At 50.1% G+C, this 20,201-nt stretch overlaps 1 protein-coding gene across 4 annotated transcripts in view; it reads left to right on the forward strand.

Moving 5' to 3' along the window:
* LOC144824137 (protein regulator of cytokinesis 1-like) overlaps positions 1-20,201 on the forward strand; it is a 619,082-nt gene that overhangs the window by 136,238 nt on the left and 462,643 nt on the right. For all 4 annotated transcript variants that reach the window (XM_078683256.1, XM_078683257.1, XM_078683258.1 and 1 more), the window contains exon 4: positions 1,222-1,455. In XM_078683256.1, coding sequence (XP_078539382.1) covers positions 1,222-1,455 — 234 coding nt within the window. The remainder of the gene's footprint in view (positions 1-1,221; positions 1,456-20,201) is intronic.

A 20,201-nucleotide genomic window follows, 5' to 3' on the forward strand; every position in this document is an offset into this window, starting at 1 on the left:
AGAGCGCATGTCCGTAATCAAGCCTCGATAGTATGGTAGCAGAGACTACCGTACGAAGCATTGACTGGGAGAGGGGTGGAACTAATTTGCGCAGCAGTCTTATGAGACCGGTGCAGGTTCCAACCACAGTGGAGACCTGGCTGACCATTGAAAGGGCGCTGTCTATCTTAATGCCTAGACTTTTGACCGCGTCAGCTGGCTTAGGGGTCGGGCCCAATTCCTGAGGCCAGTACAGGTCACTCCAAGGCGAGCAATTTGAAGAAACTATCAGCACCTCAGTTTTTTCGGGGTTTATTTTTAGGAGGTTCGTAGACATCCAGTGGACTGTGTATCTAAGCACCTCCTGTGCGTGTAGCTGGGCCTGTGTAGTGTTGTCTATGCTCAACAACAGCTGTGTGTCGTCGGCGTAGTTAAACACACGGCAGCCCATCTCAGCTAGTGTGTTTATCAGAGGTTGGAGATATAGGTTGAACAGGAGTGGGGACAATGCTGAGCCCTGGGGGACTCCACATGTCATGTCTCCCACTCCTGATATCCTATCTCCCAGCTGAATCCTCTGTGTTCTCCCGGTTAGGAAAGATTCCAACCATCGGTAAGCTGAGTCTCGAACCCCAAAACCGGACAACCTGTCGAGAAGTAGGGTATGGCTGACAGTATCGAACGCCGCTGAAAGATCTAATAATATCAGGGCGCTCGGTTTTTTCCTGTCAGCTATCCCTCTGAGCTCGTCTAGCACCGAGAGCATGACTAGCTCGGTGCTATGATGTGCACGGAAACCTGCCTGCATCTCATGGAGAAGATGGTTAGATTCCAAGAATGATGCCAGGGATTTCAGCACATGTTGCTTAAGCACTGTAGTCCAGGGGAGGAGCCACCTATCTCGTGATACTTCGAAGACTCTTCCAGGACAACAATGTGCAATCATCCGGACCCAACACTAGGCGGCGATCTATGCTATAGATATGAATGTCAGCAGCCCTACATGCCAAGAACAGATGCATACTGGTAAGTAGCATATTCATTTTTGTTGGGCACGGGGACTAAGTGATTTGCCCAGAATCACAGGATGTTGAGTCCCTGCCGACTCTCAAACCCATGTGTTGTGACATAACCAAAGGCTATCTTGAAATCATTTTATGTACTCTTATCCACCTTCTTATTGTAAAAGTGGAGTAAGTAAAAATTTAAAAAGCCCTTTTAACGTTAATTTCTGTTTTCTAGACAGATGATGATCAAACTATCCTTCAACTGGAAAAAGACTTGCGCACCAGGGTAGAAGTCCTGTTAAAACAGAAGAAGGAGAGACAGACTGAGCTGACCACCCTGAGGCAAAGAGATGAAGATTTGTGTAATATTTTGTGTACACCACTTTATTTCATTGATGATCAAGCTGTCCCTAGTTTGGATGATCTAGACCAATATAGACGCCACTTAGCAACAATGGCTGAAGAGAAGGTACTTTTCTTTTTCTTTGTCCTTGCCTTAGAAACTGTATGTCCAGTTTTATTAATCTTCTGCATCTTCTGTTTTTAGGTTTGTCCTGCAGTGGCAAATACTGTAGTCTATATTTTGTTTCTTTTTTTTTTGTCAGCCTCTTTCAGCATTTGGCATCTTTTGCTGTGGAGCCTTCAGCCATTGCTTTGACGTAATGTGAATACATTCTTGCATCAGCCCACAAGAGAATTTTTGATTCGCTGTTTTTCTATTGACTGTTTGGGTGTGTCCTCCTGACTCCATTGAATGCTTAAAGCACTCTTTTATTGTCAGAAATCAGTCCGCAAGTGGCTTGTTCGCACTGAGGAGTGAGTGCAAGCAATAATCTCTTAACATGGGATGCTACAATCCAACCGGGCCATGACACGTTAAATGTATAACCTTCTACATGGATTGTATGCAGAAAATCTTTTATTTTTTTTACTCTGCCCCAGGCTTTCAATCTTTACTCATGGTTCAAAATGCAAGCCACTAGTGCTGCAAGGCAAACAAGCATTTGCAAAGCCAGTCGTTTTGACATTTTCACCTTATGCTAGCCCATTCTACACAGCATGCAAACATCAAATCTGTTCACTTTGATTTAGTTATTATGTCTAGCCATAGACACCATACGCTATTTGGCAGGAGTCCTGTTAGTACAATATTTCATTGGCATTACAAAAGCCCTTTTTAGCTATTGGCTTGTTTGTGTGAGTCCCCCTTTATGCATGGGCTTTCTGGGCTGTCCATCACATTTTGCAGCAGTCTGTTTTCTGCAGTACACTTGGTCTTGTATTGATGTATTTCTTTTGTTGGTAATAGCATTGTTTTTCTGCATTTGAAAGGTTATTTGGCTGCGTGAATCTTTTCAAGATTCACATGCTTTGCCTTATCCCACCATCTAATAGTTAGGTCCATTTATTTTTTCCTTTCACAGGCGTTGACCATGTGGTGTCCTGTCCATCTCCTATCACGTCGAACTGATGTCCCCTTGCATGGTCCTCTTCAGATCGTTTCTTTTTTGATCCGTTGAGTCTAGATGTAAGATCTATAGCGCGTGATCCGCGACTGTAGGGTTATGAAGGAGAGTGACAAGATACATGGGGCCTGGTAGAAGGCGCACATCTAGACAGAGCAGACAATACAAAGAATCACAGAAAATGGGTTTTTGGCACAGGGTTTTTCATTGAACCTGGGTTGCAATGGATCAAATACTCTTTAGGTTTTTCCCCAAGTACCACCATATGCTATCACAGAAAGACAAGAACAGGATAAGCATACTGTGCCTGCCAAAGTACAAGAAGTCAAAAGGCGGCAAGCTTGCAGGGGAACTCGAGCCGTGGGAGTCTGGTGCAGAGTGGTGCAAAATCGCTAAACAGCATGTATCTGGATTATGTGGGTGAGTCTGTTTCCCGTGCGCGCCGGATTTGCTCAACAGCCGGAGCTGGGCGGTCGTGATCCGTCTTGGCTCCCGGCTCCAGCGCTGCTCGGGAGATTAATTTGGCGGGTTCCCAGTGTCCCGGGGGCTATTTCCATCACGCCTCGGAAGCGGAAGGTGCGGCGCTCAGCTGGAGAGCGCTTAGATGCTTCTGGAGATGCAGGATCGTCCCTGGCGCGACCTCGGGGGAATCTCGTGTTTGTGAGGCAAAATGGCGGCTGCCGGGCAGCTTTGTTCACCGGATCGTGTCGTGCCAGCGGAGGTTGCCACCTGAAGACCTTGGCCTCCCATGTTACACCAGCACTAGAGGTGAGCCGGACCCCACCGCAACTAACGAGGCGCCCTCGCTGCTCTCCTCAGAGAAGCGCTCCAGTCTGCTCTGCCCCGGGGCTTGCCTGACCCCAAATTGGTGGCGCCTTAGGGACATCGGTGCCAATGACTCCCCGGACAGACTTTCAAGCTCGCGATCGGCTGCTGCCTAAGCATAGCCTGAAGAGCTCTCCTCCTGATCCCTCCTCCTGTGCCCATCCAGCGTCTGCGTTGCTGAGGCTCCTCCAGTTGGCCCCAGATGATGTGGGTCGGCTTTGTGGCGTGTTCTCCCTTCCTCCCGGGACTGCCTCCCGTTCTGCGAACAGCTGTTTCTGATAGATGCATCTGCCGTGTGGATTCCTCACCTTGTGAATATCCCCCTTGCGTCGTCAACATTCGGAAATTCTTTTCGTAGCTTCGCGCCGACGTGGACTCGGACATCATAGTGGCACGGCATCGCATGCGACTCCGCTGACGTCACAGACGCCTATAATAGACCCACGCCGGCGTGATGACATCAGTTCCCTTTTTTCCGCGTCGTCGACGCCAACGGTTTTCTAGGGATCATCCGTAGCTTTCACTGTAACTTTGTTACTTTCCATTGTTATTGTTCCTTTATCTCCTCTTTCATCATGTCTTCGAAGACGGGTTTCAAGGCCTGTGGGGAATGCGGCAAGACTATCTCCATTACGGATCCACATGAATGCTGTTTGTGGTGTCTTAGCTCCGACCACGACGTCTAAGACTGCCGATCCTGTAAGAAGATGACTCCTAAGGCCCTCCGGGAGAGAGAAGCTAAGCTTATTGTCGCAAAGCTTAAAGGAAGTAAGGAGAAGAAGAAGTCGAAATCGCGGACTCGAGGTCAAGATCTCACTCGCGGTCGCGTTCGGATTAGTCATCGGCTCATGCTTCGAGGTCTTCGAAAAAGAAGCATAGAAAAAGATCTCATGAATCCCGACATCGTTCAAAGAAAGATTCGGGTTCTAAGCCGAAGTCGCAAGTGAAGCTGGTCGAGAAAGAAGTGGTGTTTTTGGCTTTGGAAGAACAGGACGCCGGAGGTGAGGCGTCGCATGCGAATTCGCCTGGTTCGCCGAAGCAGACAGCAAATCCATCTCCGGTTCCATCCCATTCTCCGGATCGGGAGGATTAAGGTGAGAAGGTGATGATTGGAGAGGGAGAGGCTCCGTTACCCGAAGGTCTGTCTACTCCGGTACACCAGCCTGAAGAGGTCGACGTTCACGCCCTCAAGAGCCGTCTGGGGGTTCGTACTCAACCTTCCCGGCTCCAGGTCAGGATCCGACGCATTTTTTAAATGCGATGTATGGTATATACTCCAGGGCTATGTACCCCCTCTGGGGTGCCTGTTGGTCCCACGTGTCCGATGGCATTTGGTCTGGGTGTCTCTCAAACCTATGCCCCTGCGCCCTTTAAGCCATTTATGCCGGCTCCGGCGCCGCATTGGTATCGTCCGACACCGGCGAGGTCTTCGACTCCGAAGCCATCGACGCCGAAGTGGACGACACCGAATCCTTCGCCGGTTCAGTCATCTCTGATGCTGAATCCCGAACGTTGTCGTGGAAGTCTTCCTTGGCCGGCGTCGAGCTCGGCGCCGGCTCCGACTTCGGCGCCGGCTCCGACTTCGACGGAGTCGACAGTGGATCCGACGGCTTCGAAAGTGAAACAAAGGTCGAGGCGTGAAGCCCAGAGGCTTATGGAGGAAGAGAGTTATCGCGAGGAATATTTGGAGGAAGGTGAGCTTCAAGATCCTGATGACCCTTATGAGGATCTTTCGGTGGCCAGTGGTCTTGAACTGTCCCCTGAGTGGGATTTAGTTTTAGTATCGGACGAACCCTCTAAAGATGTGGCTCCTTACCACGTGGTAATTAAAAAAGCAGCAAGTTTATTGAACATTGCTTTACCTTCTGCTGAGTTCAAGTCAAATCTACTCACGGAGGTTCTTCACTCTCCCTCATCGATGATTGAACCACTGCTACCCTTTAATGATGCCCTTAGGGATCCTATTTTAGAGGTTTGGAAGAAACCGTTATCAGCTCCGGCTGTATCTAGAGCTGTTGCCAGAAGGTACAGGACTGCTACAGAAGACCCAGAATTTTCATCCACTCACCCTCTGCCTGAGAGTTTGGTGGTTCAAGCTGCCTGTTCCAAAGGGTCTGAAGGAGCTTTTCCTCAAGTTCCAGCTGAGAAGGAGTCGAGGAAGCAGGATCAGGCTGCTAAAAAGATTTTCTCCTCTGCTAGTATGGCACTAAAGTCCACCAATGCAACCTGCCTGATGGGTCGTTATGTTCACGCCCTTATGGATACTGTTAAAAAGTTGCTACCTAAATTACCTAAGGAGGATAGAAAAGACTTCCAAGAAGTTATATCTGATACTCAAGCTGCAGCAAGACAGGTGATTCAGAGTGGGTTAGACACAGCAGACTCTGTGGCAAGGATCATGGGCTCTTCTGTGGCTGCGAGGAGAGCTGCATGGTCGAAGTCTAGTGAATTTTCTTCAGATGTCCAATCTACATTGTTGGATCTTCCTTTCGATGGGTCTTGCTTATTTGGCAAGAAAGCAGACACTGCTTTAGAACGTTTTAAGGACAGCAGAGCGACAGCCAAGTCATTGGGCCTTCAGTCCAGGGGCACTTTTGGAAGGCGTACTAGGGGATTTAGCAGGTCTTCCTTTCGATTCTACAAATCTACGCAACAGCAGCCACATCAGCAGCAGAACACGCTGTACAGATCTTATAGGGGCAAGCAAAGAGGCCGTTCTCGAGGCCGTCAAGCCTCCTCTTCCTCTTCCTCTTCCCAACCCCCTGCCAACGCAGCAAAGCAGCCCTAGATCTGCCATTCCGGATCATGTGGTCCCAGTGGGGGGCCGGCTTACCCATTTCCTACGAGATTGGGAATTGATAACATCGGATCTTTGGGTTCTCAATCTCGTGGGGAATGGGTATGCTTTTCCCTTTCAGGAGTTTCCCCCAAATTACCCTCCTTGCCAGGGTTATTGTTCGGAGGACCACTTGCTTCTCCTGCAAGAAGAAGTCCTGGCACTGTTCAGAAAAGGTGCGATAGAGGTGGTTCCGGAGCAGGAAAGGGGGCTGGGGTGCTACTCCCGGTATTTCCCGATCCCCAAAAAGGATGGCAGGCTTCGGCCACTTCTGGATCTCAGGATCTTGAACCTTTATCTGAAACAGGAAAAGTTCAAGATGCTCACTCTTGCACAGGTTCTTCAAGCGCTGCTAGAAGAAGACTGGATGGTGTCGATCGACTTGCAGGATGCGTATTTTCATATTCCCATCTTGAAGTTGCACAGAGTATCTCCGTTTTACGGTTGGGTCGCAACACTACCAGTTTGCGGTCCTTCCGTTTGGTCTTACTACTGCGCCTCGAGTCTTCACCAAGGTGATGGCAGTGGTGGCTGCACATCTCAGGAGATCGGGGATACCTGTATTCCCGTATCTGGACGACTGGCTGATCAAAGCGGAGTCGCCGGAGAAGGTGCTCCATCATCTGCAAGAGACAACTCAGTTGTTGCACATGTTGGGGTTTTGGATAAATGTACCCAAGTCTCACCTGGTGCCCTCTCAGCGCACCCTGTTCATAGGTGCGGTACTGGACACTACTGTGTGTCGTGCATTCCCTCCACCTCAAAGGATTCACGACATACAGGAAATTATTCCTTTGTTCTACAATGGAGCGGTCGTTCCAGTCCTGAAGGTTCTTCGCCTGCTCGGTCTGATGGCTTCTTGTATTCTGTTGGTCAACCATGCACGCTGGCACATGAGGGCACTCCAGTGGTGCCTCCGCAGGCAGTGGTATCAGCACAACGGAGGTCTCAGGGAGTCAGTGAGGATCTCCAGAGAAGCTGCGGCGGATCTGTCTTGGTTGAGCGTGGAAGGCAACCTGTCGCAAGGAAAGCCTTTTCAACTTCCTCCATCGGTGGCCACAGCTATAACGGATGCATCCACTCTAGGGTGGGGTGCTCATCTGGGGGATCTGGAAGTCAAGGGTCTTTGGTCTCCAGAGGAAAGGTTGCTTCACATCAACCGTCTAGAGTTGAGGGCGATACGTCTGGCGCTCAAGGCCTTCCTCCATTCCCTTCGCGGTCAGTCGGTTCAGGTCCTGACGGACAACACGACCGCGATGTGGTACATCAACAAGCAGGGAGGAGTGGGGTCGCAGTGTCTCTGCAGAGAGTCTCTGCGTCTCTGGTCCTGGGTTCAGGACCATCAGATTTGTCTGATGGCAAATCATCTGGCCGGAGTTCAGAACGTTCGTGCAGACAGTCTCAGTCGGCAGTTCTCTGCCAACCACGAGTGGAGGCTTCACCCGGAGGTTGTTCACAAAATTTTTTAGATGTGTGGGACTCCTCGGGTGGACCTGTTCGCCGCTCGCGAGAATGCTCACTGCCTGTCATTCTGCAGTCTCCAGTATCCGATGCAAGGAGCCTTGGGGGACGCGTTTCAGTTGAGTTGGAACTCTCAACTCCTTTACGCGTTCCCTCCCATACCTTTGATTCCTCAGGTTCTGAGGAAAATTCGCCAAGACCGGGCCCAAGTTATATTGATCGCCCCGGATTGGCCAAGAAGGGTGTGGTACTCAGACCTTCTCCACCTCTACTCACCCGCCGCTCCGTCTCCCTCACAGGGCAGATCTCCTCTCCCAGATGGAGGGGCAGGTTCTACACCCTCACCTCCAGACCTTACACCTTCATGCCTGGAGATTGAACGGGGCAACCTGAATTCTTTTTCTCTCCCGCCTGACGTGGTGGATGTCATCTTGTCGGCCAGGCGTGACTCCACTAAGTCCATCTATTCTTATAGGTGGTCGAAATTTGTCACGTGGTGTGGGGAAAAATCTATTGACCCTTTGGGAGCCCATTTGTCTGATGTTCTCCAGTTTGCCCTTTCTCTGGCGCAACAGGGGCTTGCTGTTGCCACAGTGAATGGCTATCTTTCAGCGCTGTCGGCATTTCTCTGCTTGCCTGACCAGCCATCTCTTTTTAAATCTCCTGTGGTTTTAAGGTTTTTGAAGGGCCTCACGAATAAGTTCCCTCCTACTCCTTTTATTGTGCCTCCGTGGGACTTAAATCTTGTTTTGACCTTTCTGATGGGTGCTCCTTTTGAGCCTCTTCACAAATGTCCTATGAGTCTTGACTCTTAAGACTGTTTTCCTCGTTGCAATAACCTCGGCAAGGAGGGTAAGTGAGCTTCAAGCTCTTAGTTCCAAGCCCCCTTTTTTGTCCATTCATGCTGATCGAATGTTTCTTAGGACCAGGGCTGCTTTTCTGCCTAAGGTGGTGACTCTTTTCCACCTTGGCCAATCTGTTACCCTCCCTACCTTTTATCCTCCCCCCTTCCAAGGAGGTGAGATTACACCGTCTGGACCCCAAGAGGGCGGTGTCTTTTTACTTGGACAGAACTAAAGACTGTCGGTTGGATGACCAGCTCTTCATTGGTTTTGCTGGCTGCAAGAAAGGAAGAGCGGTCCATAAAAGAACTTTATCAAGATGGATAGTCCTCTGTATAAAGATCTGCTACTCTTTGGCCGGTAAGGAACCGCCAGAGGGTATAAGGGCTCATTCTACTAGAGCTAAGTCGTCAACCTCTGCATTGGCTAGAGGTGTTCCTGTAGAAGATATTTGTAGAGCGGCAACTTGGTCTTCGCTCCACACTTTCCGAGGTGAGGAGGGACGGTCACTTTGCACGCTCTGTCCTCCAGGATTTCCTGGTCTAGAAGACTGGACACCCTCCTCCGGGAGTGGGGACTGCTGTGGGACTCTATTCACAAGGTGAGGAATCCACACGGCAGATGTATCTATCAGAAGAACAAGTTACTTACCTACGGTAACGCTTTTTCTGGTAGATACAATATCTGCCTGTGGATTCCTCACTGACCCACCCGCCTCCCCGTTGTCTACTCTTCTATGCCAGAGTTTCTATTATGTATTTGTTTTATTGTCAAGGAGTTGTTTATTTCAAATGTATTATTGCATTTGCTTCACACTGTGTATGTTACCTTGATATTTGTACTGCGTATGTGTCTACTGTCATTGGTCCGTCCGTGTGCCTCAAAGGCACGGAAAAAAGGGCGGAACTGATGTCATCACGCCGGCGTGGGCCTATTATAGGCGTCGGTGGCGGAGTCGCGTGCGATGCCGTGCCTCTATGACGTCCGAGTCCACGTCGGCGCGAAGCTACGAAAAGAATTTCCGAATGTTGCTGACGCAAGGGGGATATTCACAAGGTGAGCAATCCACAGGCAGATATTGTATCTACCAGAAAAAGCGTTACCGAAGGTAAGTAACTTGTTCTTGGGCGCCTGTGGTCTTTCTTCCCTGACTCCTGGTATCCGGATCGAACTTCTCTGCCCCAGCTCCTCATGGACGATGAGGCTGTGACTTTGCCGCGGACTGCCTTTCTCCCCCCGGACTTGCTGGCTATGGCAGCCCTCTTCCTGGACTTTCGGACCTGGACCTCTGAGTTACCCGCCATTTTCTTTTTATGACTCTTCTTCTTCCTTTCTCCTCCGCCACTTTAGCGATCTCTGACTTCCCCCTCTGTCCTAACGACCTTTCTATTGTCTTTCCTGCTGCCTCTGACACACTCCTCGCTATCTTACTCGTTACTATCTGCTTCACTCTCTGGTTTGTCTCACTTTCCTGCCCTTCTCTGTCCCTCCCTTTGGTGCTGTGACTGCATCCTCCCTCCGACCCCACCTAATGGAACTCTGCTTTTCTGTATATAGAGATAACTCTAATCACTAGTATATGCAGTAGACCTTTGTACTCTCTACCATTCCTATGTGACTCTCATGGACTTCTTTACTTTTTCTTTTGTCCTGGCCGCCATTTTACTGCTGCTCTCTGCCGTTTTTCTCTGGACCCCGACCCGCCATCTTGTCCATTCCCTCGTCTTGTAACCTTCTCCCTCGTTTCCCCCTTGATGATCCTCAAATGTTTCTTCCCTTTTCTGTTTTGCCTTTTCTCCATACCCTTGTATCCCTCCCACCCTCCCTTGGGGCTGTGACTGCGTCCCCCCTCTGACCCCACTTAATGGAACGCTGCCTGAGAAAATCTACTATGTGTATATGTATATGTGTGTGTATATGTATATCTATATATATCTATATATCTATATATCTATATCTATATATATATATCTAATCACTAGTATATGCAGTAGACCTTTGTACTCTACCATTCCTATGTGACCCTTAGAGTATATCCATTTGTATCCCTTCCTTATGTATATAGAGAACTCTAATCACTAGTACCTGCAGTAGACCTGTATACTGTCTACCATTCCTATGTGACTCTTAGAGTATAGCCAGTCATATCCCTTCCCTATGTATATAGAGAACTCTAATCACTAGTATATGCAGTAGACCGTTGTGCTCTCTAACATTCCTATGTGACTTTTAGAGTATATCCATTTGTATCTCCTCCTTGTGTGACTTTACATGTACATTTGCAATTTTTTCTGTTTGTATCCTTTATGTAACGCATGTAATCCGAAGTCCTTATGTTTCTCAACTGGTTCTAATGTAAAGCGCTCGGACACCTTCGGGTAAAGTTCGCGCTATATAAAATCGCATAAATAAATAGTCTTTAAGATGGTGCAGGACAGGTCCTCTGGGCTCTGAGGGGCTTTTGGTCACACCGGGGTTCACGTGTAGGCAGGTCGGAGTTTGGGACAGGCCAATGGGTCCCTTCCTTGTGGCAAGTACCCCCCTATTATGCCACCCTCCAGTGGGAGGGGAGCATGAGCTTCTTCCTCATTGGCTGGGTCTGTCTCCTCATCTTCAAGATGGAGGGTACTGAGAGGTGAGCTTTTCCTCTCCTCCACCACCTGAGGGGTGGGGTTGGCAAGGGTGGGCGCACCTCTTCTAAGTTTTCCTGACGATTCTTCTCCCCAAAGTTGAGGCCAGAACCAGTGGGAGCCAGTTGCTGAGGGCAGCAAAAGGCAGCGGGCCTTTGAAGCTTCCTCTTAGTGGATCCAGCCCGTCCTGGGGGAGGAGGCATGACCCCTCTGCCCAGGATGGGCTTAGTTTCGGGACCCAAAAAGCAGAGGCTCTCTAGCCATGGGTCCAGAAACCTGTCTTATGGTGGCAGTGGCGTAACAAAACTTGAGGGGGCCCCCCCTGCGAAGTACATAGATGGCAACCCCCCCCTCCTACCCCCCCCGGCAGCTCGGCCCACCACCTACCACTTCGCACCACAGCCCAAAAATCTGATCTATTTTGATTTGAAACCTCCAACACTTAATGAAATGCTTCTATATTGTCTTGATTGTGGGGAAGTGTGGCTCACTGGTTAGAACCGGCAGACCCTGAAGCAGATATCGGCCCGGGACCAGGGTTCAATTTCCGACGCGGCTGGGTCTGGTTCAATGTCCGCGGACTCGATAATTCTCGCCGAGGTGCCTACGCTAACCATGGGTCCCACTCTGCAACTCTGGGCAATAGCTTACTTAATCTCCACAACGGCCCCATCAGCGCCGGGATGCCTGGCTTCACCTTGGAGGTGCTCAGGAGGGACCATCTCACAGGGAAAGCCAGGACGGGTTCCCCAGCGGTATATAGCGCCAGGACACTCCGAGATGGAGTAACAGTGCGCTTTACAAGTATACTTACTCTAAACTCACCCATCAAAGTTCTAATAAGAAAGTGGGAGAAACTCCACATATAAAATACCCTATTTGTAACATTGCCAAGAGTAGTCTATTTAACTGAGGCAGCAATCAGAGCAATGGGCGATCCTATTGTCTCCGGAACTGCCTATTGCTAAAGAACAACCATGAAGGGTCTGAGTTAGAATTTATAGTGATGGACAAATCTTGAAACTTTGAACGTCTAACCTAAACCTGCAATTACACACTCGACTGACAATATATAGGAGTACACAAGCTTTAAAACAGTATCCTGCCAACTCCAAGAGAAATAAACACAAATTATCTGCATGCTACACACTTATGACTGTCAAGCGTAGTGCATGATAATAACGTCAACTGAGGCATTTTCAATTCCTACCATCATGTCTTTGAGTAAGCAGGACAAAAACAGGCAAGCAAGAGGCTGGGGATAAAAACTGCTTGAATGCTTCAGAACATTAATGTAGGTGTTTTTCAGTTTGAAGTTATTATTTCTATTGTAAGCAATGCTAATTACAAGTTTGAAGGGTTACGTATTACAAGCAAGTGCAATCAACACCATAATTAGCACAGAATGTACAATAAAAACAAACTATCAGAAAGCACGTAATTACAGAATCTATACAAACTGTAGTTGGTAAAGCAAAGGAAAAAGTGCAAATACTTTCAAAGTGCATAATATAGCAATCGCAGTCCAGGAATATTAAAAAAAATCAAGCATCTTTTGTAAAACAATCCCCCTTTCTTCCTGCATCAAGGTGATCCAGGGTCTTCCCTCATCTCTATCTCCAGCGTTTTCCCAGGTTTGTGTCAATCTATGAATCCTAGTGCAGGTGTCTCCCAGCGTCTGTTTGTCTCTCAGTGGATGTCTTCCATTGTCTGTATCTCCTAGTCTTTGTGTCTCCCAGTGTCTCTTTGTGTCTCCCAGTGTCTCTTTGTGTCTCCCAGTGTCTCTTTGTGTCTCCCAGTGTCTCTTTGTGTCTCCCAGTGTCTTTGTGTCTCCCAGTGTCTTTGTGTCTCCCAGTGTCTTTGTGTCTCCCAGTGTCTTTGTGTCTCCCAGTGTCTTTGTGTCTCCCAGTGTCTTTGTGTCTCCCAGTGTCTTTGTGTCTCCCAGTGTCTTTGTGTCTCCCAGTGTCTTTGTGTCTCCCAGTGTCTTTGTGTCTCCCAGTGTCTTTGTGTCTCCCAGTGTCTTTGTGTCTCCCAGTGTCTTTGTGTCTCCCAGTGTCTTTGTGTCTCCCAGTGTCTTTGTGTCTCCCAGTGTCTTTGTGTCTCCCAGTGTCTTTGTGTCTCCCCGTGTCTTTGTGTCTCCCCGTGTCTTTGTGTCTCCCCGTGTCTTTGTGTCTCCCCGTGTCTTTGTCTCCCCGTGTCTCTTTGTGTCTCCCCGTGTCTCTTTGTGTCTCCCCGTGTCTCTTTGTGTCTCCCCGTGTCTCTTTGTGTCTCCCCGTGTCTCTTTGTGTCTCCCCGTGTCTCTTTGTGTCTCCCCGTGTCTCTTTGTGTCTCCCCGTGTCTCTTTGTGTCTCCCCGTGTCTCTTTGTGTCTCCCCGTGTCTCTTTGTGTCTCCCCGTGTCTCTTTGAGTCTCCCCGTGTCTCTTTGAGTCTCCCCGTGTCTCTTTGAGTCTCCCCGTGTCTCTTTGAGTCTCCCCGTGTCTCTTTGAGTCTCCCCGTGTCTCTTTGAGTCTCCCCGTGTCTCTTTGAGTCTCCCCGTGTCTCTTTGAGTCTCCCCGTGTCTCTTTGTGTCTCCCCGTGTCTCTTTGTGTCTCCCCGTGTCTCTTTGTGTCTCCCCGTGTCTCTTTGTGTCTCCCCGTGTCTCTTTGTGTCTCCCCGTGTCTCTTTGTGTCTCCCCGTGTCTCTTTGTGTCTCCCCGTGTCTCTTTGTGTCTCCCCGTGTCTCTTTGTGTCTCCCCGTGTCTCTTTGTGTCTCCCCGTGTCTCTTTGTGTCTCCCCGTGTCTCTTTGTGTCTCCCCGTGTCTCTTTGTGTCTCCCCGTGTCTCTTTGTGTCTCCCCGTGTCTCTTTGTGTCTCCCCGTGTCTCTTTGTGTCTCCCAGTGTCTCTTTGAGTCTCCCAGTGTCTCTTTGAGTCTCCCAGTGTCTGTGTCTTCCAGTCTCCCAGTGTCTGTGTCTTCCAGTCTCCCAGTGTCTGTGTCTTCCAGTCTCCCAGTGTCTGTGTCTTCCAGTCTCCCAGTGTCTGTGTCTTCCAGTCTCCCAGTGTCTGTGTCTTCCAGTCTCCCAGTGTCTGTGTCTTCCAGTCTCCCAGTGTCTGTGTCTTCCAGTCTCCCAGTGTCTGTCTCTTCGTGTCTCCCAGTGTCTGTCTCCCAGTGTCTGTCTCTTCGTGTCTCCCAGTGTCTGTGTCTCCCAGTGTCTGTCTCTTCGTGTCTCCCAGTGTCTGTGTCTCCCAGTGTCTGTCTCTTCGTGTCTCCCAGTGTCTGTGTCTCCCAGTGTCTGTCTCTTCGTGTCTCCCAGTGTCTGTCTCTTCGTGTCTCCCAGTGTCTGTGTCTCCCAGTGTCTGTCTCTTCGTGTCTCCCAGTGTCTGTGTCTCCCAGTGTCTGTCTCTTCGTGTCTCCCAGTGTCTGTGTCTCCCAGTGTCTGTGTCTTCGTGTCTCCCAGTGTCTGTGTCTCCCAGTGTCTGTGTCTTCGTGTCTCCCAGTGTCTGTGTCTTCCAGTCTCCCAGTGTCTGTGTCTTCCAATCTCCCAGTGTCTGTGTCTTCCAGTCTCCAAGTGTCTGTGTCTTCCAGTCTCCCAGTGTGTGTCTCCCAGTGTCTGTGTCTTCGTGTCTCCCAGTGTCTGTGTCTTCGTGTCTCCCAGTGTCTGTGTCTTCGTGTCTCCCAGTGTCTGTGTCTCCCAGTGTCTGTGTCTCCCAGTGTCTGTGTCTCCCAGTGTCTGTGTCTCCCAGTGTCTGTGTCTCCCAGTGTCTGTGTCTCCCAGTGTCTGTCTCCCAGTGTCTGTCTCTTCGTGTCTCCCAGTGTCTGTGTCTCCCAGTGTCTGTCTCTTCGTGTCTCCCAGTGTCTGTGTCTCCCAGTGTCTGTCTCTTCGTGTCTCCCAGTGTCTGTGTCTCCCAGTGTCTGTGTCTCCCAGTGTCTGTCTCTTCGTGTCTCCCAGTGTCTGTGTCTCCCAGTGTCTGTCTCTTCGTGTCTCCCAGTGTCTGTCTCTTCGTGTCTCCCAGTGTCTGTGTCTCCCAGTGTCTGTCTCTTCGTGTCTCCCAGTGTCTGTGTCTCCCAGTGTCTGTCTCTTCGTGTCTCCCAGTGTCTGTGTCTCCCAGTGTCTGTCTCTTCGTGTCTCCCAGTGTCTGTGTCTCCCAGTGTCTGTCTCTTCGTGTCTCCCAGTGTCTGTGTCTCCCAGTGTCTGTGTCTTCGTGTCTCCCAGTGTCTGTGTCTCCCAGTGTCTGTGTCTTCGTGTCTCCCAGTGTCTGTGTCTCCCAGTGTCTGTGTCTTCGTGTCTCCCAGTGTCTGTGTCTTCCAGTCTCCCAGTGTCTGTGTCTTCCAATCTCCCAGTGTCTGTGTCTTCCAGTCTCCAAGTGTCTGTGTCTTCCAGTCTCCCAGTGTGTGTCTCCCAGTGTCTGTCTCTTCCAGTCTCCCAGTGTCTGTCTCTTCGTGTCTCCCAGTGTCTGTGTCTTCGTGTCTCCCAGTGTCTGTGTCTTCGTGTCTCCCAGTGTCTGTGTCTTCGTGTCTCCCAGTGTCTGTGTCTCCCAGTGTCTGTGTCTCCCAGTGTCTGTGTCTCCCAGTGTCTGTGTCTCCCAGTGTCTGTGTCTCCCAGTGTCTGTCTCTTCGTGTCTCCCAGTGTCTGTGTCTCCCAGTGTCTGTCTCTTCGTGTCTCCCAGTGTCTGTGTCTCCCAGTGTCTGTCTCTTCGTGTCTCCCAGTGTCTGTGTCTCCCAGTGTCTGTCTCTTCGTGTCTCCCAGTGTCTGTCTCCCAGTGTCTGTGTCTTCGTGTCTCCCAGTGTCTGTGTCTTCGTGTCTCCCAGTGTCTGTGTCTTCGTGTCTCCCAGTGTCTGTGTCTTCGTGTCTCCCAGTGTCTGTGTCTTCGTGTCTCCCAGTGTCTGTGTCTCCCAGTGTCTGTCTCTTCGTGTCTCCCAGTGTCTGTGTCTCCCAGTGTCTGTGTCTCCCAGTGTCTGTGTCTTCCAGTCTCTGTGTCTGTGTCTTCCAGTGTCTGTGTCTTCCAGTGTCTGTGTCTTCCAGTGTCTGTGTCTTCCAGTGTCTGTGTCTTCCAGTGTCTGTGTCTTCCAGTGTCTGTGTCTTCCAGTGTCTGTGTCTTCCAGTGTCTGTGTCTTCCAGTGTCTGTGTCTTCCAGTGTCTGTGTCTTCCAGTGCTTGTGTCTTCCAGTGCTTGTGTCTTCCTGTGTTTTCTCAGGTTTGTGTCTATCCAGGAATCCCAGTGTAGGTGTCGCCCAGTGGCTGTGTATTGCAGTATTCGGGTCTCTAAGGGCCTTCCTCTTTCAATGTCTTCTAGTGTTTGTGTCTCCCAGTGTCTTCCTTTGTGTCTTACACTGCTTGTGTCTCCCAGTGTTTTCCCAGGTGTCTATCCAGCAATCCCAGTGTAGGTGTCGCCCAGTGGCTGTTTGTCTCTCAGTGCCTGTTTTCCAGTGTTTTCCCTTGTCTGTGTCTCCTAGTCTTCTTGTCTCCCAGTGTCTCCGAGTCTCCTAGTGTCCGTGTCTTCCAGTTTCCCAGTGTCTGTCTCTTCCAGTGCTTGTGTCTCCCAGTGTTTTCCCAGGTTTGTGTCTATCCAGGAATCCCAGTGTAGGTGTCGCCCAGTGGCTGTATTTTGCAGTATTCATGTCTCTAAGGGTCTTCCTCTTTCTATGTCTTCCAGTGTTTGTTTCTCCCAGTGTCTTCCTTTGTCTGTGTCTTTGTTCATGTCTCCCAGTGTCTGTTCGTGACACCCAGTCTCTGTGTCGCTCAGTGTTGTCTCCCAAGGTCTCTTGTCCTTGTCTCCCAGTGTTTTCCCGTGTTTGTGTCAATCCATGAATCCTAATGTAGGTGCCTTCCAGTGTCTGTGTGTCAGTGTCTGTCTCCCAGTGTCCTTCAGTGTTCATGTCTCCCAGTGTCTTCCTTTGTCTGTGTCCCTCTGTGTTCATGTCTCCCAGTGTCTTCCTTTGTGTCTATGTTCCTGTCTCCCAGTGTCTTCCTTTGTTTGTCTGTGTTCCTGTCTCCCAGTGTCTTACTTTGTGTCTATCTCTGTGTTCCTGTCTCCCAGTGTCTTACTTTGTGTCTATCTGTGTTCCTGTCTCCCAGTGTCTTCCTTTGTGTCTGTGTTCCTGTCTCCCAGTGTCTTCCTTTGTGTCTCTCAGTGTCTTCCTTTGTGTCTCTCAGTGTGTCTCCCAGTGTTTGTGTCTTACAGTGTCTTCCTTTGTCTCTGTCCCTCAGTGTTCATGGCTCCCAGTGTCTTCCAGTGTTTGTCTTACATTGTCTTCCTTTGTCTGTTTCCTTCAGTGTTCATGTCTCCCAGTGTCTTCCTTTGTTTGTGTATGTGTTCCTGTCTCCCAGTGTCTTCCAGTGTTTGTGTCTTAGTGTCTTACTTTGTCTGTATCTGTGTTCATGCCTCCCAGCGTCTTCCTTTGTCTGTCTCTCGGTGTTCATGTCTCCCAGTGTCTTCCAGTGTTTGTCTTACATTGTCTTCCTTTGTCTGTGTCCTTCAGTGTTCATGTCTCCCAGTGTCTTCCTTTGTTTGTGTCTGTGTTCATGTCTCCCAGTGTCTTCCTTTGTTTGTGTCTCTGTGTTCCTGTCTCCCAGTGTTTTCCTTTGTTTGTGTATGTTCCTGTCTCCCAGTGTCTTCCTTTGTTTGTGTCTCTCAGATTGTCTCCCAGTGTCTTCCAGTGTTTGTATCTGTGTTCATGTCTCCCATTGTCTTCCTTTGTGTCTGTGTTCCTGTCTCCCAGTGTCTTCCTTTGTTTGTCTCTCAGTGTGTCTCCCAGTGTCTTCCAGTGTTTGTCTTCCAGTGTTTGTCTTCCAGTTTCTTCCTTTGTCTGTGTCCCTCAGTGTTCATGTCTCCCAGTGTCTTCCAGTATCCAAGGGTCTGTGTCTCCCAGTGTCTGTGCCTTCCAGTCTCTCTCTTGCAGTCTCCCAGTGTCTGTCTCTTCCAGTCTCCCTCTTCCAGTGTCTCTCTTCCAGTCTCCCAGTGTCTCTCTTCCAGTCTCCCAGTGTCTCTCTTCCAGTCTCCCAGTGTCTCTCTTCCAGTCTCCCAGTGTCTCTCTTCCAGTCTCCCAGTGTCTCTCTTCCAGTCTCCCAGTGTCTCTCTTCCAGTCTCCCAGTGTCTCTCTTCCAGTCTCCCAGTGTCTCTCTTCCAGTCTCCCAGTGTCTCTCTTCCAGTCTCCCAGTGTCTCTCTTCCAGTCTCCCAGTGTCTCTCTTCCAGTCTCCCAGTGTCTCTCTTCCAGTCTCCCAGTGTCTCTCTTCCAGTCTCCCAGTGTCTCTTCCAGTCTCCCAGTGTCTCTTCCAGTCTCCCAGTGTCTCTTCCAGTCTCCCAGTGTCTCTTCCAGTCTCCCAGTGTCTCTCTTCCAGTCTCCCAGTGTCTGTGTCTTTCAGTCTCCCAGTGTCTGTGTCTTTCAGTCTCCCAGTGTCTGTCTTTCAGTCTCCCAGTGTCTGTGTCTTTCAGTCTCCCAGTGTCTGTGTCTTTCAGTCTCCCAGTGTCTGTGTCTTTCAGTCTCCCAGTGTCTGTGTCTTTCAGTCTCCCAGTGTCTGTGTCTTTCAGTCTCCCAGTGTCTGTGTCTTTCAGTCTCCCAGTGTCTGTGTCTTTCAGTCTCCCAGTGTCTGTGTCTTTCAGTCTCCCAGTGTCTGTGTCTTTCAGTCTCCCAGTGTCTGTGTCTTTCATTCTCCCAGTGTCTGTGTCTTTCAGTCTCCCAGTGTCTGTGTCTTTCAGTCTCCCAGTGTCTGTGTCTTTCAGTCTCCCAGTGTCTGTGTCTTTCAGTCTCCCAGTGTCTGTGTCTTTCAGTCTCCCAGTGTCTGTGTCTTTCAGTCTCCCAGTGTCTGTGGCTTTCAGTCTCCCAGTGTCTGTGGCTTCCAGTCTCCCAGTGTCTGTGGCTTCCAGTCTCCCAGTGTCTGTGGCTTCCAGTCTCCCAGTGTCTGTGGCTTCCAGTCTCCCAGTGTCTGTGGCTTCCAGTCTCCCAGTGTCTGTGGCTTCCAGTCTCCCAGTGTCTGTGGCTTCCAGTCTCCCAGTGTCTGTGGCTTCCAGTCTCCCAGTGTCTGTGGCTTCCAGTCTCCCAGTGTCTGTGGCTTCCAGTCTCCCAGTGTCTGTGGCTTCCAGTCTCCCAGTGTCTGTGGCTTCCAGTCTCCCAGTGTCTGTGGCTTCCAGTCTCCCAGTGTCTGTGGCTTCCAGTCTCCCAGTGTCTGTGGCTTCCAGTCTCCCAGTGTCTGTGGCTTCCAGTCTCCCAGTGTCTGTGGCTTCCAGTCTCCCAGTGTCTGTGGCTTCCAGTCTCCCAGTGTCTGTGGCTTCCAGTCTCCCAGTGTCTGTGGCTTCCAGTCTCCCAGTGTCTGTGGCTTCCAGTCTCCCAGTGTCTGTGGCTTCCAGTCTCCCAGTGTCTGTGGCTTCCAGTCTCCCAGTGTCTGTGGCTTCCAGTCTCCCAGTGTCTGTGGCTTCCAGTCTCCCAGTGTCTGTGGCTTCCAGTCTCCCAGTCTCTCTGTGTCTGTGTCTTCCAGTCTCTCTGTGTCTGTGTCTTCCAGTCTCTCTGTGTCTGTGTCTTCCAGTCTCTCTGTGTCTGTGTCTTCCAGTCTCTCTGTGTCTGTGTCTTCCAGTCTCTCTGTGTCTGTGTCTTCCAGTCTCTCTGTGTCTGTGTCTTCCAGTCTCTCTGTGTCTGTGTCTTCCAGTCTCTCTGTGTCTGTGTCTTCCAGTCTCTCTGTGTCTGTGTCTTCCAGTCTCTCTGTGTCTGTGTCTTCCAGTCTCTCTGTGTCTGTGTCTTCCAGTCTCTCTGTGTCTGTGTCTTCCAGTCTCTCTGTGTCTGTGTCTTCCAGTCTCTCTGTGTCTGTGTCTTCCAGTCTCTCTGTGTCTGTGTCTTCCAGTCTCTCTGTGTCTGTGTCTTCCAGTCTCTCTGTGTCTGTGTCTTCCAGTCTCTCTGTGTCTGTGTCTTCCAGTCTCTCTGTGTCTGTGTCTTCCAGTCTCTCTGTGTCTGTGTCTTCCAGTCTCTCTGTGTCTGTGTCTTCCAGTCTCTCTGTGTCTGTGTCTTCCAGTCTCTCTGTGTCTGTGTCTTCCAGTCTCTCTGTCTGTGTCTTCCAGTCTCTCAGTGTCTGTGTCTTCCAGTGTCTGTGTCTTCCTTTGTGTCTATGTTCCTGTCTCCCAGTGTCTTCCTTTGTGTCTATCTCTGTGTTCCTGTCTCCCAGTGTCTTCCTTTGTGTCTGTGTTCCTGTC

Source organism: Lissotriton helveticus, chromosome 3_1 (assembly GCF_964261635.1).
Source record: "Lissotriton helveticus chromosome 3_1, aLisHel1.1, whole genome shotgun sequence".
Classification (NCBI taxonomy): Eukaryota; Metazoa; Chordata; class Amphibia; order Caudata; family Salamandridae; genus Lissotriton; species Lissotriton helveticus.